A 26,707-nucleotide genomic window follows, 5' to 3' on the forward strand; every position below is an offset into this window, starting at 1 on the left:
GTTTCAAAGGTGAAAACCTACACCACAGCGCTCTCACCTTATGCCTGAGGTTGAATTAAAAAAAACCTTCTTCCTGCAGCAGACAAGCAAGCTGTGCACTCCATACAGCGGTGTTGATCAAGTAAATGTTTTGGTGTGGGAGAATATAATTAATGCTACAGACTTACAAAAGGAAGGAGGCGAGGGTGTCTGCCCCTTCACGGAGGGTGGCATTGTATGACTGAATGAGTGTTCTAAACCCTCTTTTTCCCCAGTGGGGGAGTGGTGGCTAACTTCCACCTCACTTCACTGTAGTATTAACACGCCTCCCCCCATCTCAGGCAGAAAACATAAAGACATACTGCTTTGGGAAAAAAAAAATCACCTTAATTATTTGTTCATAAGGGCAGTTTACTCACATAACAGTTTGCTGTTTAACATGCACACACAACTGTTCAGTTCACTGCAACATGATAACCAAAAGCAAGAATTAAATTGTTGTAGGTATGTGATGGCTGATCTCTCTCTGTTCAGTGCCACAGGAAGAATCTTCATCTTTAGGACAGGGGATGCTCATTATTACAGCTCTAACACCATTCACAAGTGACACAGTCTGGTTAAAAGCACTTGTTTATTGGTTACAATATCAACTCATGGCAACATCTTTCACTGAGCCACTGTACAAATACAAAGAAAAAGATCCATCGTGGAAAAAAAAAAGCTATAAACAGAGTTCATAGCAAGTGATTTTTTTTTTTCACAGGGAAGTTTTTTTTACAACAGCACTGTTAAAGAACAAATGGCACAAGTCCCTGGTTTTTTTAATAGCTTAAATAAAAGCTTTAAGACTGTTTCTGAATACATACACAATCCAAAGGCAGTGCAGAATCACTTCATAATTGGTAACATTACTGAAGTTTTCCAAAGTAGTCAGCAACAAGAAAAAAAAAAAACCAAAAACATAGCTGATGAGAAATGCTGGAAACTGAAGGCAAATTAAAATCAAGCATGTTTAGAAGCATTTTGTTTTGGACTCCTTTGGATGTAATATGTACTACAAGTGTTCAGATGCTTTTATTTTAAAAAAAGGAGAAAAACACAAATAGAGCACCATTGTGTAAGTAAAACAAAGGCTCGAAATACCTAAGACTATTCCACCGAAGTCCATATTAGTTAAAACCTAAACATACTGTGTGGTATAAGAATGTCAGGCACATGTAATCTGTTATCAGTTATATCAATTAGTAACACTGTTCACACATTTACCATAACAACACTGCATTAACATTCTGCATGTATTTTACATAACCAGCAACTGGATAAAAGGCTTGTGGTGCCTCTGAAGTGTAGGAAGTAGTTTTACCAGCATGCATGCCAGATTACTGTATACAAAGTGCACCATCAACCCATGCTTAAATTACTTTTACAGGAAATGCTATCTCAAAAATCAGTCATTCTGCTACACAACCATTTATACCAACTAGTTGAATTAGCCAATAACTCTCACCAACATCTTAAAGCACAGCACTAAACCTAGTGGAGGTGACAGTGTCCTCAAGGAGGAAAGACTAAGCACTCTTGGAATGTTTTCACAATGTTCGTTTTCATTCCACCTTAAAGTAATGTGAACTTCATTGTGGGACAAGCGGTTACACTAACTGAATTAAAGAGTTAACTATTTCCAACCCATGCATTACAGTAAGCACACTAGGACCAGCTGTTACATCAATTCAGCTTTGCCAAGTCAAGGTCAGGCCCTCTTCTTAGGCAGGGGGAAAAGCCTATTTAATCCACGTTCCATTTCAAATGGCATACATAGCTGTCAAGACATTGAACTATCAGTTCTGCCAGATACTGTGACGTATCTACAATTTAGCACGGCAGAGGATAGCGATGTTTGGAAGAAAAAAGGTCTGGAGACAGATGGCAACGGGCCCACATTACTGGAGTAAGCGAGTATACATCAGCACGATACCACGTAGAAGCCTTTTGTGGTTTCCAGAATCTCAACCAATCTCTCTACCAATAAAGGGATGTCCGAGTCTACATGGGAACAAGCCCAGGTTGGGCGCTTGCCTGATTAGTATTCTCTATGACAATGTTAAATCAACATTAGAAAGTGCCGACAAAAAATTGTACCTGAATAAAATAAATCATGTTACACAAAGCACATAGTTCCACTTTCCAAGCCATAACCGATGGACTTTTTAGAAGAGAGGCTAGGAGTTATCTTGCCACCATTTTGGCACGATGTTCTTAGTTACTCCACTTCTGTAATTACACAAGCTATTTGAAATTCAGATAATGATGTAGTTTGGCAACAAACTTAAAGACAGGTTAAGATGTACCCACTAGTGCTGCAAAATCTGCTGTATACGAAATGAGTGTGCTGTCACGGTGCACAGTTAGAAATCACAAGCTGCATACTTGAGCCTACATTAAACTATAGGCACATACCATTTTCTTTGAGATTCAAAGCTGGGAATAAAACCTTTGAAGCAAAACCTCTGAAGGGTCGTTTTATTACCTGCCTCATATTAGGAGGAGTTTGAGCTTTTACCCTTAAAACCACATCCATTTTAGTAAGGGCATTCATCTTGAAAGGTCACTAATAGCTGTTTAAAAAAGGAAATACCACAGCCTGTGCAAGTGCATTTGGCCTCATATAATAAAAATGTGTTACATTAAATCTGTAGGCTTTAAAAAAAAAAATCTTAACTATATCAAGGAGAGTAATTAAACAGCAAACGTCACCTTGGCAGGATCTATCACAAGCTTTCTACAAGTTCCCAAGAAGCATCAGATAGATAGTGTTTCCCCAGTTGCGCTCGGGCTTCTTCCACGTTTCCTCATGCACCGACACAAAAGGAGCCACCTCAGGACCTGCAGCGCTACAAACACTGGTTAACCGAATAGCAAAAGCTGGCAGGTATTTGTATGATGCTTTTGGAAACCTCATTATCAAGTACTTGGCATTCCTTATTATTTATTTTAAAAGCAGCTGAATCCAACAGACAATTGCCCATCAGACAATGATAGTGAAATTATTTGCAGTAATACCTGTATGAGAGCCATTATCATGCTTACAGTCTACCTGAACTTTTAAGAAAAGTTATATACATTTGTAAAATTGGTTTTGGACTTTCACAAGTAGAAACTCGTTTTAATACCAGAATGTAAAAATGGCACCTGTCTTCGCAAAGGTGTTGACTAGGAAATTGGTTCAAAACACACTTGTATGGAAAAAATTTTTTAGAAAAAGAATATTTTCTTAAAATTCCTTAGTAACAAATTTCCAGAATGATTCACTCAAGGCAGCTGTGAGTTAAAAACAAACAGACAAACAAAATCAAGTGTACCACTAAAAAAATAAACCAAGTCTGCAAGATCCCAAAGAGCTGCTCACTTAAGAGAGTAAGAAGAATTCCATAATCGTTCTGTTAATGCAGACAGATCATAAAGCAAAACGGTGAGGAATTCCTGTGACATACAATATAGTGTGATTTTGGTCCTACACCACAGTCTGCTGTTAGTAAATGTATACTTCTCCAGCACAAGATGCGCCTTTTTCTTTTTTTAAAAGTGAATTTACTGTGATTGACTGGTACACTTATTGGCACCTTCACCATTATAGACATGGCAAGTTTACAGGCACAGTCTGGAAGTACTGAAATTTAGGATTACAAATGTCAGAAACTTGACAAATAGTCATCTCGGCCACAAATCTCTTTTGGTATATTACAAGATACCGGGCACTTATATTTACTACCTGACCCAGAGATACCCAGACTCCCCATAACTTCAGATGAGGGCAGATTAACATTATCTTCCAACCTGATGATTTAAAATCCACGTTATCTTTAAAGTAAGTCACTTAAGAGAAGCCAATAGACTTAATTCCCCTTTCCAAAAACGCCACAGACGTTCAGATTCCCAAGAGAACATCCATTGCAAGCGCAGGCATGCTGCCAGGCACCAAAAAGTTAAGCAATCTTCCCAGGTAGTTTCAGATGGGCATCAATCACTTGATTTTCCTATATCTACACCCAACTGTACTTGATCAGAACCTAGCATTTATAAGCAACTGACATCAAAATCAGAATAAAATCAGGAACAGGAGAGGAAATGGCTATTTACAGTGTCAGAGCTGCAGAACAAGTAGCATCCAAAAAAGCCACCATGGTATAGACCTCTGTGACCACAGGAGAACAAGCAAGTCGCTAAGTTTATAGTATGAAGTTTCAAAGGGTCACACAGGTAAGTAAGGTTATTTGGTTCATTGTAAGTTACACAATTCCTTTTATAATTCACACTGCACGTAACTGACAAGAAGCGCTTTTGGTTGTGGTATGCTTTGGCAACCCCCTAATTTGGAGGGGGATTATAGGCGATTAACTACACATTTAAATCTTCTTTAAGAATCTAAGCAAAGTCCTCCTGAATGTCTCAGCTGATTGTGGTAATGGAGCAAGCTTTGCAAATACACTGCTTTCTGAGCGCTGAGCATCATGCCAAATCATTTTCTTAGTGCAAATCAGCTAGAGTTTGTGATGGGCCAAAACTACCTCATTTAGTTAGAGCTGAATTGTCAAAAGGAAAAGCACACAGCCACGTAACGACAGCAATGCAGGTCACTTGGCTTCCATACCCAAGGACTGCATGGAATAGCTGATGCGAAAAGCTGCAGTAAGGAAGCTAATACTTCTGGAACTGGATTTTTAAAATTTTATTTTATTTTTATTTATTTTTGCTGTTGTTGCAAGTCTGCCTGGCATTAACTCCTTGGTGTTTGGAGGCCATGACTGCCAATGGATGAACCAGGAACCACTGGCTTGAAGGAAGAACCCCCACGATTAAAAATAGGCAAGCAGGTCAAGAAGTAAGTGAATAAGGCGGTAGGTATTAACTGGGAGTCTCCAGGGCCTTTAAAAAAAAAACAACTCAAATGCCTTCCATTATAAAAACACATACATACCATTGGCTTCACTTTATCTACAGTAAATTCACAAAAACATTTAAAACAGCAATCTAGTTCATCCACTACAAAACTCAGAAGTGACATCTCAGGTTAAAGGCAAAGCTATAAATGTAGTTCCTTAAAAAATGCAAACATATTTCTTTACATACAGACAAATGTTACATGATCGGCTGCTATAATGTGTATATTCTGTTATGTACAAAAAAAAGTACAGGATTAGCAGACTGAGCACAAGCAAAAACCCTTCAAGGACAATCTAACCAAACCACCAAAAACAAAAAGACTGGCTCTTAGTTTGTCGGTCACCATGATTATGTGTGCTGGCCCCTTTTAAAAAGTCAGTGATTTCTTCCCCCCTCCCCTATTTCTTCACTTGATTTTTTTTCTAGTTTACAGAAAGCCTTTTTGTGTAATAATCAGTGAATAGAAAAACTTCACCTGCAAATACAAGGTAGAAATGTTATTTCACAGCTATAGGCTGCAGCATTGATCTCTCCAGATCTCAAATGGAGAATGTACATGTTTGGCTCCCAGTTAATTCCAGATTCTGAGAAAACTGTCCCAAGACCCTGTAGCTACAGCCATGCCGTCATCAGTAACACCTAAACAGCTGACACGGTTGTCATGGCCAGCAAGGACACCTGGAAAAGAAGAGGCAATGAAAGTTAATATCCACAGGATGTCAAGGACTTCAGCTGTTACTCTGCTCTTCCAGGTAAGTCTTCAAATTTGCTAAAAAAAGAGGTAATGCAAGATCTAATCATCCTTTTTGTCTCCACCCTGAAGAACTGTTATACATCACAACAGCCATATCAAGAAACTCAACAATGAGGTTTCTAAAAATATGTACACACAATATTGCCTCCATTTTTCTCTCTGCCCTTATGACTTCTCCTTTCTGCCCCAAAGACATCCTCATCCCTAATCAGGCTCTCTACTGTTTTTTCCCCTGTTTTCAGCAATGATGTCCACAATTTCAGCCATCAAGTACTTCCAAAATCAAGTACGGTGTCTTCTGGCAATGCCTTGGATACAGGAACTACCTTGAGTTTCCCATGTTTTGCAAATCCTAAGGATTAAAAATCCCCCATGTATTGTGTCAGACTATTAGAAAAGCAGCACTGTACCCTGCCTCTTCGCACTTTGTTTTAGCTTTCCTTCTACCCATTCTTGCACTTGTCTGCTCTCCCAAGGTACCACATCCAGGTCTATAAAAACTCAGCCTGCCCACGTCCCTTAAGGAAAAGGATATATTTTGAGTCCGAACAGCAGCATCAAGGTTCAGAACTGAACCAGGCCCCGTCATTTAAATTACTGTACAAAGTGAGAAAGATGTAGCTATGCTATAAACATGCTGTCTGTCCTGACAGAAGTGACTAATTCAAGGACTAAAAGGGTCCACTTCCCTGCTCTCCCAAGAGCAGAAAATTATGGTCCCCAAGGCAAAAACACTACTGTAACTTACTACTATCTGAATTACTTCCTCCGATGGGTGTAAAAGCCAAATGTATAATGGTATAATATATAAATATATATATGTATAAATGTATAATTTTGTATTACTTAATTTCATACACTTCGGTGAAATAAATTTTCTGTAGACGTAATGTAATTTTGGAGGCTGTTCCTTAGCCTCGAGAGCTGGTATCTTCCAGCACACAGACATATAATGGCCAACACCCAAGAACAGGAGTATTTCACTGACTGGAGCGTTTACTCCACACATCATATAGATGAAACTGTAATGCAGTATAACAACTGGAAAATATAACCAAATGCAATACAATAAAAGGATGTCATTCCAAGAGAAAACAGTGTTAAAATGAAGCAAGCAGATTCCACACACCAGCAATAGCATTGGCAATGAACTGGCTCTGCACTTTGCATAGATTTTGAATATCCATCTTCTGCTAAGGAAATTGAAAACTTCAGCTCATCGCAGTTATGTGTACTCACCTGCTCTCTCCCCTTTCAAAGTATCCCACACATTGCAGTTGAAGTCATCGTAACCTGCTAGCAAGAGGCGACCGCTTTTTGAGAAGGCTACAGAAGTGATCCCGCAGATAATATTGTCGTGCGAATACATCATTAATTCCTGATCTGCACGTAGGTCAAAGAGTCGGCAAGTGGCATCATCAGATCCAGTGGCAAATGCATGTCCATTAGGGAAAAACTGAAAGTTTTAATTAAGAGACAGGAGTTTGACACCAGAAAAATACATTGTTCATGTGTTACTTCAAAAACATCACAGGATTATTTTGCCAGGATGACCAGATAAAGGCAGAATAATTTATTTAAAAAAAAAAAAAAATCTGCATGTTAAAAAAATGCATATACACAGCTATGCAACAAAACACTTCTAGAATAGTACTGGTAACACCAGAATGACTGGAATTTTACCCAGACAGTTCCTGCATGCGGTATAACAGGAGTCAAATGGGATGCAACTAACTCCCACAAAATGAAGCAAAATGCAGATATGTACATCCCAGCTGTGGGCCAGGAAGACCTGGGTGAAGTGGTACACAATGTTCCATCTTGAGCTGGTCAGCCAGGTTGGCTCAGCCAAGAGAGAAGACTGCAAGCAAGCAATTCAATTTCCAAAAAATCTACTCCAAATCAGAGTCATTCTTACAACAGCCATATTGATTGAAACGGGAATGAAAAGAGCTCAACACATCTCAGAATTCAGGTCTAAGTATAGGAACTGCATTTTTCTACTGGTCATGCTTTTGGTATTTTCTCAGCCTTAGTAATTTTTCATGTTTATCAAAAACAGATGCAGCTTAGACTTAGATTTCATTCCCTATTTATCAGAGCTTGTATCTTGCAGATCAGAACATAGTGTTACTATGACAGAGAGGAAATATAATCCAGTTTATAAATATTACAAAATTATTCCAGGGATGAATATTCAACATAAGACTGATTTTAACTTTGCCTTCCAGAATATTTTGCTGAAAGCTCTTTTCAACAGAAAATATCAAGTACACTTTCGTTCAACAAAAAACTTTAAGATGAGGATACTTGGCTATTTTGCTCCCTCTCAGTAAATTGCATTTATCTACAATTTTCAGTTTTTAACATATTGCCGCACTGCAAAAAGTTTCCCTCCTCCATTCTTTGCTTCTCAAAAAAAAGTAAGGTCTCAGTTACTGAACAAAAACATAGCTGAAACTATTCCAAGAACACTTCAATGCATCATAGATAACAGTAATAATAATTCAGCTATAAACTAGATCATAAGTTATTAGACAACTTTCTTCGTTACATACAATATAACAGTCTCTACCCTAACAAAGTAATTGATTTTAACTCAAGGTAACCCAGTAGACTATAAGCTGAATTCATGCAACTATAGCTGTTATCCTCCCCCTTTCTTCCCATGTGGAAATACAAATGATCACTTACACAAACTGCATTAATATCTGACACATGCCCTGTGAACGACTGCCTGCACATTCCATCTCGAATATCCCAAAGCTTCGAGGAGGCATCACAGGCACCCGAAACAAAAGTCCTCATATCTGGACTTAGAGAGAGACTCATAACATCGCCGGTATGCCCAGTGAATGTGGTGGTCTGTTGACCAGTTTCAATATCCCACAAAGCGCTGCAGATAAAGTGACAACATTAACACAATGTATGTGATTATTTGAGCATTTAAGTTTGAAATACAAATTAAGACATTGGAAAGGAGAAAAAAAAAAAAAAAAGAAAAAGGGAAAAAAAAAAAAGGAGACCAAAAGAGCTCAAAAACTCACCAAGTGGTGTCTCCTGAGCTAGTGACAATTTGATTGTCATCTAGAAAGCGACAACAGGACAAGTATCCTAAAAACAAAACAGTTATGTTAGTTTCAGACCCAGGAGTAATAACTGAAGTTTTAAATGCAAGAGCAGTGATTAAAGTTCTCCCACAGCTAGTCTGTAACCAACAAAACTATTCCACACTTCACAATACACCTCAAAGCGAGACTGTTTCATCTGATGCAATAAAAAACCCAAAGCTGACGCAAGAATATGGCTGACCTGTATGCCCTGGCAACTCTCGGCTCACTCTCACATTGCCCTCTCTGGTTTTCAAGTTGTATATGGAACAGATGTTGTCCAATCCACCACAGGCAACATAGTTTCCAGACGGTGCGTATGCGCAAGTCATCACCCAGGAGGATCTCAAAGGAATGGCGTGCATCTTCAGAAAGACAGAGCTCATGAATGCTATGTCACCTGTCAGCTTTCATTTTTCACTGACGTCGTTTGTACCAGTTAATGAATTATAGCAGATGAAACACACCGAGTAGATTGTGTGTCACAAGTTTCAGTATTTTGATTTTACAACATATTACAACCCATTTCATATTTATACATACATACAAGGATGAAAAATACCAGTAGTCTCCAAGGTAGATACACAGAACTTCAGTACAACATTATTTAATAGCAAAGCTATGCTAAACTTAAACATTTACAACATTTGTTTATTCTACTTAGATTTCTTTGTCCAATTCTTCTACATCTCTGAACTATAAGTTATAAAATGGGATGGTTGTACCCATGGAGACTGGACAGTTTACAGAAGCAGATCACCTCTCCACACTCTACCTAAGCTTTTCTCATTTAACACCTTTTTTTTTTTCTTGCCTTTTTTTCCTCCTCCTTTCTCTGCCCTCAAAAGCAAAGCACCCTTGTAAATTCTGAGGTTGTGTATTTCTACAATTTAAAACCATATTACTTTCAGAAGCAATACCACACAGGCAGAGCGCAATAGCTACAAGCTACTGCACTGGCAAATTAGAGTGAAAACGTTACATATTACCTAGGACTACTGCTTCTGAGAAAACAACCTACAACATTTCACTAGTAACCAGCTAGTCATGAAAGAAAAAAAAATTATGTCTGATTTAGAAAAAGACTGCTTCTTTTCATTTTTGCCTTGCAACCATAGAAAAATAGACACAAGTGCCCTCAAACACACAAATTATGCATGAATTATTGATATGGATTAGAAATAACTCTACCTTATTTGTTGTATAACTATCCCAAATAATTAATTTTCCATCTTGAGAAGCACTGACTAGTAGCCTAAATATAAACACAAAATAAAATATGTTAATATAAAACAAACCAAATCTCAAAACAGACATACATCATGCATGATTACCAAGTGATTCAGAAATTTCAAAATTTCTTTATTACTCTCTGTGCCTTTTTTTTGGGGGGGGGGGGGGCAGTATTTATTGGAAAAAAATCTGCGAAGTTCTGTATATTACCTGACCAAGGAATCATGTGTCCACAGGGACTCATGATTACCAACGGACAAAACCAAACAACTTACTGAAAACACATTTTATGAACTCTCTCCACAGCTGCTTTTATTTTGACTATATATTTGACTATATGAGCTAATATTTTGACTATACAGCTACCCAAAAATAAACAAGAAATTTAGGGGAAAAAAATTCTTATTCTGAGAGCAGATTCTAGATGTATTTCTTTCTGGACTACCTGACAGAGAGCAGACCATGAGGCACTGTTAACATAGGACCATCAGTTGTTCTAAAGGCAGCATAACAAAACTCCTTCCTAGAGGCTAAGTAACTTTTCCCACTATGTACAAAAGGATCTTTTTGTCAATGAAATAAAATTTGTCCATAAAGTTTTAAAATTTCTAGTATCACAGAAGTTACGTAATTGTTCAACATCTTGTAAAATACAATATCCATCATTCCAAAAATATGCCTCACCACATCCCCTCCTCTGCTTAAATAGACTCAAAGAACTTCGTTAAAACTAAAGGAAGGAAAAGGCAAAACATCTGTGGTAAGACCAAGCAGAGTACCTCTCCTTTCAATCATGGCTCCTCTATTACCACTATGCAATCCTCACTGGTTTTAAAAAGGCAAACTATAACTAAAGACAAAAAACCCACCACAGTCATGGCCTGTGATCCCCCTGCAAGGGCACCAACACCATACCATATGGCTCCCAAAACCTGATATTAATTCTGAAGTCGACAATCTAATTTCTAACTCTTAAACTGCAGGTTTAAGGATCACTTGTACAAACCTTGAGTCAGATCCCCAGTGCATAGCATAGATTTTGGCTAAGTGACCTCTAAGCGTACGCCTTGTTCGCATTTGAATTCGACCCACTGAGTCCAGACTTGTTGTGATCTAAAAATAAATAAAACAAACCCCCGAGATACTCAGAACTATTTTTAATATACAAGATAACTAAATACATTTGAACTTTGATAGAAAATAATCTACCCTGGCATGCAACATAAAAATAAAAAAGATACTAGTGTACAACCCAGGATTAGGTCCATGCAACACTGAGGAAAACAGATTTTGCCTAAGATACACTAACACACTTCACAATGGCTATACCTGAAATTTCAGATTTTTTTAAAAAAATACGACTATATAATACTGAGTCTATTTCAGATTAGCAAATCTGAAAGTTTTCAATTAAAACCAATGGAAGAAAATCCTCCAATATGTACTGCACTGTTACTTTTTAAAGCATAGCAGAACTTCAAATGCAAAATAGTTTTGTTTCCAAAATACAGCTAAAAGACATTTATTCAAGTCTTTCTAAATATACTAAACACAACAAGCACACTCTATTTAAAAGGTAAACTGGAAGCAGGACCCATTAAGATGGTGAGGGTTTTTTTGACTCGTTGGGGGTTTTTTTTCTGTTTTGTTTATTTGTTTGGTTTTTTGGTGGGGTTGTTTTGTTTTGGTTTAAATAACTGTATAAATACACAGTGCATTTCCAAAGGCTTCTTTCACTTTATTCTTTCAGTTACTAAACAGGAACATGTTACAGTCATAAATTGTAGCGATTTTTATTTTTTTTATGTATCAAGTAACAGCCTATACACAGAATCAAGAACATACCTGAGCAAGAGTTGTGTCACTACATGCTTTCCTTGCATCCTGAAACAAAAGAATGGAACAATTTGAATCTAAAAGGCAACACTAAGCATCAACTGAGAGACAGCATCTAAAGGAAAAATAACTCTTAAGCTACACTTCACCACACTCAAAAAGCCACAAGCCAACAACAACTTACATGCCAATATGCCTTCTGTCACCCTAATATGTCTTATTGTCCAAGGAATCTAAAGCACTGGAACACAAGCTGAGGGGTAGTGGAGGAAGAGGGACTTCAGAACGGCCATGCCCCAGCAACCTTTGAGTCTCCCTTTCTACAGAACATGGGATTCAAAGGCATTTGGAGCCACCCTGAAGTCCCAGCGCCTACGCTCTTCCCTGTATTCCTTCCCTGGTGTGAATGTGCTTGCTCAGGGTGTGCTGAGCACCAAGGGAAGAACTGATCCACCTGAAAAAGCAACCACATATTATACATGATTAGCAAACTTTGTGCTACATGAGGCTCTTGCATTAATGCCCTTGCCATCGCAGGTGTGACGATGCTAGTTATGAGAGGCAGGATGAAAATTAACAGGCAGGTTCTGGAGAGCAGGACAGACAGCAGGCTTACTGAAGCTTAAGCTGCTGATGCACTTCATAGAAAATGAAGTAAAAAAATAGACAACCAACACCCTCATTCATTTCATGGAACGGATGGTGCTCAGGTCTCCATACAGATACTCCCGTTTTTTTTCATCATTTCAGACTCTATGGGCATATGACTTGCTTTCTGCATAGTATTCAACCCTACCTAGAAAACAGACTTTACTTTCATTTGTATAATCAGAGTAACAGATTGGACACCTGACACAGGTGAGCACTACTGAGCTTAGTTTGCAACACTCCAATTTTGCAAAACCCGGTTTCAGTTACAATTGCGATTGCACTGCACTCCTGCAACTCAGGCTCCCGTCTTCAAAAAACAAAAGTAGGCACGCAGTCAGCAACCACTTCTGAGAAGCATGGTTTAAAATAATTGGCTTAAAATTAGACCAGAACTCTATAGCACAAGTTAAAGATAAAACTATCAACATCACCCACAAGACCCTCTCTAACTCCCTGCAATTTCTCCAAATGCCTTCCAACTTCTGTAACCAATGAAGCAGGCATCCCACAAAAGACAGATGCCCTTCTTCACCACTAATTTGTGTGTCCCCCCGCCCCAAGAAAGCATTCAATCTGTACACTAACGGCAATGTCCTCTTTGAGAGAAGGAACGAAAACATTTACTCACACATTTTGGAACTGCATCAACACATTCAGACTAGGATCTTAAAATTTTTCAAGCTCTTGCTTGAAAGTTACTTGACATTGCAACTTTAACAATTTTTTAGTGCCTGTTTATTTTGACCACCCTTTATAGCTTTCCTCCCAGAAAGCAAGCCTGAGAGTGGATTAAGTCATCTCAACTTATTTTTAAAATGTCTGAACTGTAGAAATATTTGTAAAATGTTGATGTCTGGAACCAGGAGGGGTTTAAAATACCAGAGCAGCAAATCCCCTACCACTTCTCATTTCACCCACAGGAAGAAACACACTGGATTTTAAACAACTTTAATTGTTTAGTTTAGCCGAAATACTTGAAGATGTTCAACATATAATGAATTCTGAATGCAGTCTGAATGAAACAAAGCAACTTTTCTTAAAGAAAGAGCTACTGGCAACACCTGTACTTGAGGCTGTCTAATACTTGCCATACGATTGGTAAAGTTGCAGGAAAAGCAAAGTTTCAACAGGCTATTTTAATTCTCACATTTTAACTGTCATTTCTACATATGCATCATCATAACAGAATCATTAGTGTCATAACATAAAAAGGTCCTCCATATAACTGTAGATTTTTCTCAGTTCATACAGTAGACAATGCAGAATTTGAGAAAAATCTATGTGCTCGATCAATGTGCAGCCCCCACGATTTCCTAGCACACACACTTAAGATTTAATTTTTGTCCCCAAACTACATGTATTTTTTAAAATGTAGTGTCTTATTTGTTCAAAATGTCATTCAATTTCAAATGACACTGTGCCAAGTATGCAACACTTCCAAAAATCATATCCTGAATTTCATTTCTCAAAGTGAGGACACAAATCACATGGGAACTTTATTATAGACAGAACTAGGAATCAACTTGAACCATAAAGCCATCCTGCTATCTAATAGTTCATCATTCACTGATGTTTCAAACTTCCTGCACTAAAAATTCATGCAGTCTTATTTTATCCCTCCAGCATAGTCTGTGTACAGAACAGAGCTACAACTGTAGTAACTGCATGGGGAGGCAAAGGTACTCACATCACCTAGATATTGTTAAAAAAACCAAAGAAATCATTAAACATTTCTAAAACACTGCAGTCTACAAAAAGTCTATTGGGAATTTGACAGCTATGCATCACAGTTTATTCTACTTTAGGAAGCTGCTAGGTACAATCTTACCTGGAACTCACTTATAAGCACAAAGCTGATTTTTTGTGATTATATTGTTAGAGAAAATATCAGGCAAAACCCAAGAGATGTAAACAACTAAGATAGCAAACTGCTAGCTATATATAAAATATCAAATGCTGTTACTGACCTCACGTCTTTTTAGGTGTGCATCAAAAATAATTGCTGAAAATTCGCAGCCTGCTAGATGTTCCAGACGCTTAAAAAAAACTTTTTTTTTTTTAGATCCTATATCTATCCTCTAACCCATCCCAAACAAAACACCTATTTAGAAAGAAAACTGTAATATGATTTAATAAGGAAGATAAATAGTCACCTATACAAATATGAAACTGAATTATTCAGTCAGAAGTTTCATCAGGAGCATTTTTAATTGCACATTAGTCTGAAGTTAAAATTAAGCATAAGGTATCCAACCCTGGTATCACATCCAAAGAGGCAAACACTAATTGCCAATGCTGAGCCAAAAGACTCCAATGGCAACAGCCATGGTTACTCACGGTTACTCAGCTACATCTGTATAGATCCAGCTACAAGTTTGGGTGATAGAGTTACAAGGGAAATGTTAAATCAACCTAAAGCCACAAAATGGAGTCCTTATACAAAGGTCCAATCAGATTTTTATGCTCCAAAATTAAAAAAATCAAACATTCCTGCAACATAGTCTAGCTCTCTTACTTGCCTGGTATCTCTTTCTTCACACAACACAATTTTGCATAAAACCAGACTGACTGATTACTAACACTGAATTAAGACTAACTGGCTCACCCCAACATAATGTAATGAGAAGGTCTTTACACATCAGGCAGAGGAAGAACTGGAAAATTATGTATACCTTTTATTTGTGCAATGCCATATTAAGCTTAAAATTAAGAAAAAGTTATTTTAAACTAAAATTCATTTGCATTCCTCTACAGAGCTGCTAGAAGGGGTACCCGGTGCCACAACACTGACTGATCCTCGCCTTGTTTCATTAGTGTATTAAGTGAAAATGATAGGACACAGAGCTCTCCTTGGATAACACTGAATGAGCAGCCATGAAAGCAACATTTGCCCCAACACAGCTACTAACACGTGAAGTGTGTTTACCGCATGGCTGATACTAATAAGCAGCCTAACATCCACTGCACTAAGCAGCAGACCACCACAAAACAACTGCTGCCAGCAGATGCCATGCTAAAAAAGTCTGTGTACTTGCAACATATTCTAAGAAACCCGTACTCTTAGCTGATAGGAATGTTTGCAAATAAGGCATTCCCATATAAATCAGATTTATGAATGCTTCATGTTTAGGAAATTTTGATGAAGAATAAACAGACTTTGAAGATCCTTATTACACTTTGTACTTTTCTCCCTACTGAAAACTGTATCACTGAAATATACAGGCGTGTTGCAACAGATTCCTGGTTGAACTGACTTTGGGCATGACAGCTCATACATGGTTTATCATCTTCAATGAGTAATTTCAACAAAAATTTAGCACATATGGGAGGATCCACATTTTCAAAAAAGTAAATTCAACAGGAAGTAAAGAAATAGAGCTTGTAGAAATGACATCCACCCCTGGAAGGTTTTCTCTCACACTCCATGCTTTGACCTGCATGCTTATCAAGAGTGGCAGTGCAGGGGTGACTTTTAGCCCAGAAACAAGCTTTTCTAATACTCTTAACGCCAACTTGTCGTGTCTAGGTTCTAGAAGTTTGCTGCTCCCTTTTTTTTTTTTAAATCCAAAATAAAGAATTTGCAGAGACACATACACCCCTAGTAACAAAACACAGCAAACTTCAATAGGAAAGAAGACATTTTGTTCAAGAAATATTATGAATGCATTTCATTATTCCAACGGTTTACTTTTCAGTTTTTTAAACAAATATTCTGAAAATATTTTAAGCTCTGCACAACTTAAACAGGAGCAAGTAATAGATGCAATCTTTAAATTTTATTCCCTCATATCATGAAAAATAAGCAATTAGCAATTCTTACTCTGATTTGGTTTCGCAGCTGCTCTGCCTCCTGCCGTAACTGTTCCAGCTCACTCATCTTCTTCAGTCTCTATTTCTCACACTCCACTGGTGAAGAAAACCTGCCAATAAGAGGGAAGAAAAATAAGTTTCAGTATCACTTTCTCCTCTTTAAAAAACAAAACAAAAAACCCCACAAAGCCATATATATTTATTCTGCCATTAGAAAGGCTTCCAAGTAGATATTCCCTTCAGTACACTGTCTAATAAATTTGGCAAGACCTAAGTTATTTCAATTCCTGAATCACCATGAAAAGCAGAATTAAATGAAGTATATTTTGAATATAGAAGCAACTGTCAACAGAACCACCCACTGTGCTTCAAAAACCTGTTACTGAATGCATTTGTAGCACCACTCTTCTCACCCACCCAGAAACCTCTGCCAGCCTTCACCCCAAGATGGCAACAAAGAGCAAAGGCTGCAGTGGTCGCCTTAAACAGCTACCTTTGAGCTCAACAGTGCTAGCATCCAAGCACCTTTGCACATGACATTCAAGGTGGTTTTTGTTTTAATTAAAGATGGAAATTTTGAATCCTAGACTACAGCTGAAATAGCAGGTTTTCTACAATTTTTTTCCATATTTTCCTTGGGCAAGGCACGATTATGTTTTCATTTCAAAAGCACCCACACAGTGAGAAGGGATAGTAAGTAAAGACCGAACCATCCCTAAAAGCATCCTCATGCTGGTACAGCCCACAGCAGCCTAAAGCAGTTCGCATTCGAATAAGGACTCAAAGCAACCTTAATAAAAAGATCAATAAACAGTAAAACCACATGCAAGCACACTTTCAGGTTAGTAATTTTTTTCAATCAGATTTTGTATCTGATTTTTTCAGTGTGTTGAACAGTTTCCTCAGATCAATTTTCCTCTTTATCCCCACTACAGCAGTGCAGCCAAACACCACTACAGAGACCTCTTAAGTCTATTCACATACATGTGGACTTCAATATCCTTGCAGTGAAAGTAAAATAAGCTAGTAGTTTGCTCACAAACAAGCCAGGCACTTATTTGTATTTTTTTCATGATAGAAAAAGCACACCAGAAAGGTAGCGGTGGTGGTCCCACCAAATTATCTACAAAGCCCCAAACACTCCTAACTTATAGAAGAAAGACGAAAGTCACACTACTACTCACAAAATGAAAACTGAGGGAGGAAGGAAAAGAAGTGGGGAGAAGAAGTGGGGAGAAGAACCTATCCAAAACATTATTCTAAGCCTTTTATTTAGCATGAGAGATAATACAGTAGTCTCCCCCCAATTCAGCCCACTGAAAAATGGTGAAAAAACAGGGGAAGAAACATCACCATGTGTCTAGTAAGTTGTAGACCTCTAGGGAAACCTCTTTATTTGGTCTAGCTACTGGTTCTTTGGAGTTCAGTAGTGTTGTGCTCTAAAAGACAGACTCTGGAAGGCTTTTTTCCATCTATAAAACATGACACTTCATAGATGTAAAGAGTGAAAGGTTTTGGTTCAAAGTAACTTACTAATAAAAGATAATCACCCTCAGACCACCAGCTTACACAAGTGTTTCAGAGCTACGAAACTTCTTGTTACTCAAGAAGAGAAGTGTATCTTCATTAATTATCCATCTACTGCCTCTTTCTTTCAATCTGAATCTCCATGCTTTCCACAGATATCACTGCAAAGTCCATTTCAGAATAAACCCACAAACATACACAAATCGGATCACCTCCAAATCAAAATACATCCTAATCAGTAAGAGCATAGTGGTGACTTAGAAGGTCTAACTAATATTTTCAGCTATACATAAGCTAACTATGAAGTTCAGACCTTTCCCTTCCTTAAACCTATGCTCTGTTCAACTACAAAGACATTATAATCCATATGTGAATTTCTAAGAGACTACTTTATTTATCATCATCTTCCTATTTCAGAAGCCCAGACTACTTAATATTGCTTAATGCATAGCAGGCATAAAATAGAAGTCATCAACACTAGTGTCCAATTTCAAAAATCAAGCATTAAAAACTATAATCACTTTTGCATGCATGCTAAATCACATGCCTTTATAGTCTTTGAAGTTTAATTACAATCTTAATGTATTTGATTGGAATACTATACCTCTGTGAAATATAGCCCGACTTTCAGTTCCATCATTGTCAAATTATCCTTTTTAAAATGTTTTCACTTTTTTTGTTCTAGAACCTACACAAAGGTAACACAGACAAAACAATGGACTCAAATGTCTAAAGCAAGCCAGCCATGATATTTGCCAATGTTTCAGCAGTCTTGCATGCTATTTTTAACAGAAGATAAAGATTCCTAACAGAGAAGTTGATGTATCTCTAATTTTCTGAGAAGGGAAGTCAGCTTCTGCTCTGTGATGTGCCACACACTTCAGTGCTCTGTAAACAGTAACTTCAACACAGAGAATAATTGATCATAAAGAAAGTGACATTACTATTCAACTGGAAGCATGCATGGCTGGTCACGAGTAGCTAAAGTCAGGGCATTTTTTTTTTATTGATTGGTAAAACTATAAGCATATTAGAAAATTAGCTGTAGCATTGTACTGGCACTCAAAGATCATCAATGACCATGCTGCACTTCAACCATAAAGTCAGTGTTAATGATTTTAACGTCGTTCATATCAGTACTGTTCATCATTAATGCCATTTCTGTATCAAGCTGTGCCAGCAGCTAAACAGCTGTTAAACAGCTTTAAATCATGTCATGCCTGCACAAGTTCCTACATGGACATAACCAGCTTCAGAAGCCTTCTCACCCACCCACCTTTAGCTTAAAAATCAATTCCTAAGCAAATTAAAGGACGATGATATTTCATACTTTTTTGAAAGAAATAATTTTTTTCAGTTGAAAAGTCCTAACAACATCAGTATGTTCTAAATTTACAAGGTCATTAGCATTACTGCTCACCAGAAGCGTATCAGTGGTCCGAGGTCAAGCTATACCTCAATGAATGTAATGGTCTCCAAGCCAGTACGCATTTCTACAAAATCTAGATTCATTTTAGAACTGGATTATTGTAGCTTTAAGTATTAAAGTTCCTTTCCAGTACACAGCAGCTCAACAGCAAACTCTGAGATAGTCTTAAGCTATATATAAACACCGGGATACTACAGTAGCCAAACTAAGTGCACAGTTTAACCATTAAACTGAAGTGTATCCAACGCGCTCTGTTGCACTGTCTAGCTGCAGCTCCCACTACAACTGCTCATGTGTTCAGATGATCATACACCATAAAGTGTTTAGCAGAACCATGAGCAAGATGCTTCCACTTGGGACTTTTAATTTTTTTTTTTTTAAGCACTATTTCGAGGTCCCCACGGGAAATTACAGAAATTGAGTGGGTAGAGAGGAAGCTCTCATGGATGCTTTTCCAGATTCACACTAACTCTGCAAGCAGCATCTGAACTCCTGTCAAACTACTGTGTGAATACCTTACTGATGCCATATACTCACAACAGCAACACAGGAAGATAAGCACATGCTGGGAACTTGCGTGCACAGATGCTTCTTTAATGCTTCCCATGCTACAGTGATATAGTTAAAAGAGAGGAAAAGAAAAGAAGCCACACTCAAGATGTCATTATGTACGTCGACCATTATCCAGACTACATTTACTTGCTGTAACACTGTTTAAGTGTATCAGTGAGGTGACCAGTAAAGCACAGCAAGAACACAGCACTGAGATGGCTGGCGGCAATGGCAAAGCAGAGGCTGCATCCTATAAACCTGTCCTCAGTGCACAGAAGCAGGTCATCACCACAACCTTGAAGTGTGCTATTTCCCAATGCTACCAGCCATCAGATAAAAAACAACTTGGTTTTTATCAGATTAAATGCTGGGACTGCTTTCACAGGGCTTACAGGGATTGCAAAGAACAGAGGTGATCTCCGTATTGCAAATTTTTCCTCATACAACAAATTACTGAAAGCCTCAGTGGATTCAACTCCAACCTGTACTAGGTTACAAAGGACACATGCCTGTTCATCCTCCCCTCCAGAAAGATCAAAATACCACAGCCAGGAAGGAGCACTGCTCCACAGCCTGGAAAAGTCTTTATTCCGAACATGAACTTCCCCAGGAGCCCAGATGCATCGTACTTGGCCGTGCACGCAGCGAAGCCATCACCCTTGCACCTCTGTGGGCATAGAGAGAGAGTCAGGACTTCTCCTGCCGTATCAGGAGACTGGTGGTAACGTAATGTCTACCTCCCTGGCTTATTAATATTTTTATTAAATGTTTAGTCAGAGAAAAAAATATTCTGAGTTACCTTAGATGCAGAATAGTAGTAGTATCTGCTTTTCAACATTCACAGGTAGAAACCCCAGTGAAGAAGCCAGATGCTTCTCTTCAAGAATGCAATTCACGATGTGCATGATGTACTATGAATAATATCATCTGCTACGGCAAAGAGGCCTTGAGGGGATGAGCAACAGGAAGGGGAAGAACTTCTTAATACCATTGGTAGCCAGGGGGTGTACCGCTGCAGGACACCCAAGCGATTAGGAAACGGGGTCAAGGACACAAGATGCTTCCCATCAGAAGCAACAATACAGGGAGCTCGTTGTGAGCAATAACTGTTGTGTAACCAAGGCGGCACGTCTTTGCCCTCATAAAAGCAATGTCATTTGTAGGCTGAACTGCACCTCAGTGCAATTTTTCCTCAGCGGACTTGTACAAGTGAATTTAGTGATACCAAAATAAAGTGCCTCCCGAGGCAAAATAATTAACTAAGTCAGATTCCACAGCACATCTAGTGTCAAGAAAGCCACTAGCAGGCTTGAGTGCTCCACAGACAAATTACTCCTTACAATATTCCTGATTCAGTAGCAGCATCATTTGCTAAGAGTTTAGTTCTTCCTTATACAGGCAGGCAGTGACAAATTACCACAGGTTCTTGTCTCAAAAGTACTTTCTCTGCAACCTGTGGGGTCAAACATTGTGGCTGGAAAAACACCCTTTTATCTGCAAAAACTCACTCCAAATGCACTTCAGTACACAGTGTAAGAAGATTCACTGAGCCCAGGACCTCTGCAGCACACCGGCCGGTGGCAGGGCAGGACACAGTGCTGACTCAAGCCGGGATGCAGGGTGTTCATCAGACAGGGACCTGCCGACCCCATGGCACTGAGCAGAAGGCTGACGCAGGGGCCAAGAGCCGACACAGCTCTGGAAAGCCAGGAAATGGGCTGATACTTGGCAGATTACTCGAAGCAGAATAGTCAGGCATGTAGTGATAGGAACCTTCAGTTCTGCAAAGCAGAGCTATTTCTGTCTCAGGAGATTACAGTTTACAAACTATGATGCTAAGTAATTTGGTTTCTTAAAAAAAAAAAAAAAAAAGGCATTTTCATTTGCCTCGGCAAGCTTAGTTTATTCCCATGTAAAATCACCGTATAGACAGGAGGGGAAAAAAAAAAAGACTAGAGAAGTGTAAATATATCCCTCCCCACAACAAAGCATTGCTATTTTTGTGCCAAATATATAGAGATTAAAGGGACTGCAGAAAGAACAGTCAGTCTGACTGGATTCATAAGAGCTATCGACTGAAGAATTATTTAGGCAAGAATTTTATTTTGTATCCAAAAAAATCAGTCCTTTAGAATTGAAATAAGTGCTTAGCTATACATATCAACCTCAGTTTTTCAACTCATATGCAGTAAGATCTCACGAGGGATCAACACATAGCAGCAGAAAGTAAGAGAGGAAGTTTCACATAGCTTTCATGTGATCATTCCTACTAGTGATCACACAGGTGGCTAAACATAAGGAACACTAACTATAGCGCTTTACTAATTATAGGAAAAAGACACCAAGAAATACTCCAGATCTCTCTCAAGGGAGCTATATTGGTAACTCACACACATTCAGTCTTCATTCCACAAAACCTTTATATGCTGAAGTCGCTTGTGTAAAGTTACCTGCTTGTCTTCTGTAACTGCTGACAGCATACGCAGGCTTTGCTGTCCCAGCTGGGGTTCTGGCTCTGAAGCTGAGCTCCGGCAGCATACACAGTCTAATACTTTACATATTCTGGATGTGCCAAATAAGATTTTGATAAAACATTTCCTCATTTAGTGACGCTAATCAAGACTTCGGCAGCTTTGCCCACTCATTTATGTCTCTCCAAAGCCATGAATAGAGAAGAAAAACATACAGATGTTTTAATTTCTTACAGCCTGAAGGGAATGGATTCGACATATTCAAGAACAGCTCAAATTCTATAAACTTTGACACAGTGGACAAAGCCTTACATTAAGTGAAATCTCTGCCTGCACAGCCGCCATTTAAAATAAATGCATTAATGCTATACTGTAGTTACATACCTTCATATATAAAAAGTATTTCAGTTGGAATTTTATGGAATATATTTACTATGGTAGAGCTGTTTGAGGACCACACACACACTCAGCTCTCCACTGAGGAAAATAAAATATTTAATGCCTTTTTTATTAACTGTATCTTGGCCCTATGTTGTCTCTCCTCCGTTTCTCAGAGACCTTACCAGCTATTCAATTTCCCAAGAATTCTTTGTTCTGATTTGTAGCTGTATTGCATCAATAAACAAAGACAACAAAGCAAGGAGCTTTTATATTGATTGACTAATACTTAAATCCAAGCAGAGAGAGGCAGAAGTTGAAATAACAGTATATAGGGGCTGTAATCGTGCCATTGTGTACCTTGCTCTTTCTTGCTCTCTCTTCTCTCAAACCTCTTCAGTGCATCTCCTTCCCTGCTGTATCTTTAACATATACTTTTGAGGGGTGCATTAGTTGCAGAACATCTTCAACATTTCAGTAAAGAAAGAGAATAATGGTTAATTTTTAAAAAATGGTTACCATTTAGAAAACAAGCTTGGAAATCCTAATTGAATCTTTTCCTCAAGATTTTTAAATTTTCATTTTGTAAGATGGAATTAATTGTCACTGACTTCTGAGCCCCCATGCACATGTAAAGGAGAGTTCTCCCATATTCAGGGCCTCCAGTCTCCCCAAGAAGAAAACAGGAAGCAGCCTGGGTGTGACCTCGCTCGCTGAGGTCAGCGCTATTGTTGCACTTCTGCACATTTTGGAAGTGTTTTAAAGTGATATGTCTCCATTATAGCTTTGGTACAAAAACAGGAAATAATCAACCAACGCCTCTCGAGAGGAAGGGTATTAGCAGAACTTATTTAAGCATCCATTTCTCTAACAGATACCATCCCCAATTTTAAGGAACCGATGAATGTATGTGCTCAAAATTGCATGTACAGCTGGAAAGGAAAGGTCCCACAAAAGAGACTCACGAGCAAACAACAAATCAGTGGGATATGAAAGTAGTCTTGCCTCTTTGTGTGCCAACATGCCCCATGCAGTTACATCACAAATACAACCCCACCCATGAACTGTGCGGCAGAAGCAGTTTCAAGCCAACAATATTGCTCCTTCCTTCCTCCGCCAAAACACCTCGTACCCCTACACATCAGAAAGAATAGAAATATGTGCCACTTCATACACACAGTTACTTAGCTTGTGATTTTAGTATAACTTTGAAATACAGCCTGCCACATAAAACTGTTTGTATTTAACGCAACAAATACTTGGAGATGTTAACAGAAGTAATTTGAGTCAGACAAATATAAATATCTGTGTTCACCTTCAGACTTCAGTACTGAAAGTATTAACCTTTAGTGTTTTCCACTGATAGAGGAGAGCAGAGGAAGCGGCAGCTGGAATGCGTCTCAACAGTAGTGCTGCTGGGGTTAGAAGTCAATGCCATTTTACCAGCGCTGCCGACACTGCGCATGAACAGCTTGCAAATGAGAGCGCAAACACACACAGTGATCAGGTCTTAACAGATCATGACACTGTCTCCACGTTTGATCACTGGTTTGATTACGGTTTCCATGGAAGACAAATAGACCAACAAATCCTGACTTTGTTAACAGCAGTCACAAAATAGACAAAGGAAATCACAGTTTCGAAATTAGAGTGAAAGAATTCTTAAGTTTACTAGTAAAAAATGATCAGTGACTTTAGACTTTTACCGTTCTTCATGCAACAACTCGACAGTTCACTAGACCAGCATCTTAAGCTCAGAGATATGAGAGCTTATTTCTAAAACGCCAACTTAAAAGTCTAAGCCAAGTACATTCATAAAACACATACAGAAAGCCCCTACTCTGCCCACACACACGAGATTATAGAAAAAACCAAGAAGTTCACTGTTAAGCATAAGCCTGAAAAAAGCACAGGAAGGAAGGAATTTTTAAAAGTCATGAATATTCCACAGCCCAAAAAGAGTGCTTTTTCCAAAAGTAACATTCTTGCATCTTATATTCATTATGTTCATTTCCAGGTCAAAATGTTTTGGTACGTAAGCACAGATTTATTTTTATCACACTCCCTGCAAACAGAACTTCATGTGAAATTCAAGTTATGTTGTCTTTCGTGACTGTAATAATGATTCTCCAGTGAAAATTTGGTTCACTGACCACAGGACACTGAACAAATTACTATTGGTTTTGCAATTCAAAACATGTAAGAAGCAGCAAGAAAGACCTTAATGAAGCAAAAAGATATGGCCCTAAGTAACAAAACAGACAGACGTGGTTCCAGTCCAATTTATTCCTTGGGGACAGACAGGTGGACACAGACACACACAGAGTGAGCCAACATATTACATTATTTGCCTCTTCAAATACTCAGCTATACCCAGAAACCATTCTAACAAGTTTTGCTATGAAAAGTGTACTGGAGAGTGTGACAATTCAAAGTAATTTTGAAAGACAACTTACATTTAAATCCATCTCTAAACAAGTTTGATTTTGAATTTTTTTAAGGGGCTAGTACATTGATATTTACTGAAGTGGCACAGTACTCTTGCATTTGTAGGGCCAAGCAGTGTTATGCATATGAAATCTGGTCTGGCACCTACATGCACAAAGGATTACTTAAGCAGCCTCCTGTTTTCTGAGAGTGTGCAGACCGCACAGTATGCATAAAAGGCACTAAGTACACAGAAAATTTTAGGTTTAAAGTCAGTGGAGAAGATACATATTAATAGAAACTAACACTGTCTACAGGAAAAGTGTCTCGATTCAACTATTCTGACTGTTCACTTGACTGACATAATTTCTGGCTGACGGTTTTTGAAAGTGGAGCATTCTTACACACTTCAGGAGCAGAAAGCCCAGCAGTACCAGTTACACATACACATTGCATCCTTTCAAATGTAACACCAGCTTGGAAGAAAAAAATGCATTTGATCTATACATAGTCTTCAGCACCCTTCCCTCCTCCTCACCATTCAGCACCACACACATACTCCCTTGGTACCAAAGTTACAGCGAGGCATTATGCAGTTCACATAATTATGCAGCTGTAACATTTAGCATACAGCTGTTCTCTTTCATAAGAAAACAAGCGAATATAAACATTTGCTTTTTTAAACTGATTATCCAAAGATCAGATAAAACTATTGCCCTCAGGTCTAATTTTGATTTTGCTTTTGGTTCACAATACATTTCTGGTCAATTATTTGTGATTCTAAGCCACAAAAATTAAGTTCTCTTCCAGACTAGGGTTCAGGCTACTTTAGTAGGTTTTTTTTCTTTTTTTTTTTTTTTAGATGCAGATTATCATAGGCCTTTACAAATCTATCAAAAACCTCACTTTACAGAGAACCACTGAATTATTAAAAATCCCATATTAGAAAATGAAAACCCTAAGTACTGTTTACACCCCTACTAATGCAATACGGGATATTAAGAGTACATACGCTGTGTAACTACTTCAGGTATCACTTGTGATGAGATCGATATATCTAATCTATACTCTTTTGATGTTTCTCATGAAGTATTGCCTTTTTTTGAATGGTCACTTATTAAAAAAGAAACTACACCAAATACTTAAGGAAGATGCTATGTTAAAGCAATATGTATCACTGCTTCTAGATATCTTCACACTTGCAGGGTTCTCAAAGGCTGTCTTTATAGTAGGAGTACTTTTAACATACTGATTATATCTGGCTGAAAACTTTTAGACAAGATAAAAATCTTTCTTATAAAAAAGCCTATCTAGAAAAAGCTGGCATTATGTTAAAAGGAAGTTGTAAATTAAACTTGTGATTCATTATTTTTCATGCCCTTGCAACGTATTAAAATCCAAATGTATTTGTAGAGTTCATAGCCCAAAAAGAAGAAGATATTCAGGTCACATAAACATACAGAGTATAGTGGCCAGAAGTCAGAAATTACCTACTTGGCTACTGGAAGGAAAATGGCCCTAGATTAAGTTTCCAACAGAAGAGGATGGAAGAGAAACAAAATGCTGAAGGAAAGAAGTACAATATTCCCACAAGAAGCAGTCTTCCCCA

At 38.2% G+C, this 26,707-nt stretch overlaps 1 protein-coding gene across 1 annotated transcript in view; it reads right to left on the reverse strand.

Moving 5' to 3' along the window:
* Nucleotides 1–591: 591 nt before the first annotated feature.
* Nucleotides 592–26,707, reverse strand: part of GNB4 (G protein subunit beta 4) — a 33,812-nt gene continuing 7,696 nt past the window's right edge. The window contains exons 2-10 of the mRNA XM_075506930.1: nt 16,325–16,424; nt 11,863–11,901; nt 11,024–11,130; nt 9,976–10,039; nt 8,987–9,149; nt 8,722–8,788; nt 8,369–8,570; nt 6,914–7,130; nt 592–5,598 (exon numbers count right to left, since the gene is read on the reverse strand). Of these exons, the coding sequence (XP_075363045.1) occupies nt 5,492–5,598; nt 6,914–7,130; nt 8,369–8,570; nt 8,722–8,788; nt 8,987–9,149; nt 9,976–10,039; nt 11,024–11,130; nt 11,863–11,901; nt 16,325–16,381 (1,023 nt within the window). The 5' untranslated portion in view covers nt 16,382–16,424 and the 3' untranslated portion in view covers nt 592–5,491. The remainder of the gene's footprint in view (nt 5,599–6,913; nt 7,131–8,368; nt 8,571–8,721; nt 8,789–8,986; nt 9,150–9,975; nt 10,040–11,023; nt 11,131–11,862; nt 11,902–16,324; nt 16,425–26,707) is intronic.

Source organism: Mycteria americana, chromosome 7 (assembly GCF_035582795.1).
Source record: "Mycteria americana isolate JAX WOST 10 ecotype Jacksonville Zoo and Gardens chromosome 7, USCA_MyAme_1.0, whole genome shotgun sequence".
Classification (NCBI taxonomy): Eukaryota; Metazoa; Chordata; class Aves; order Ciconiiformes; family Ciconiidae; genus Mycteria; species Mycteria americana.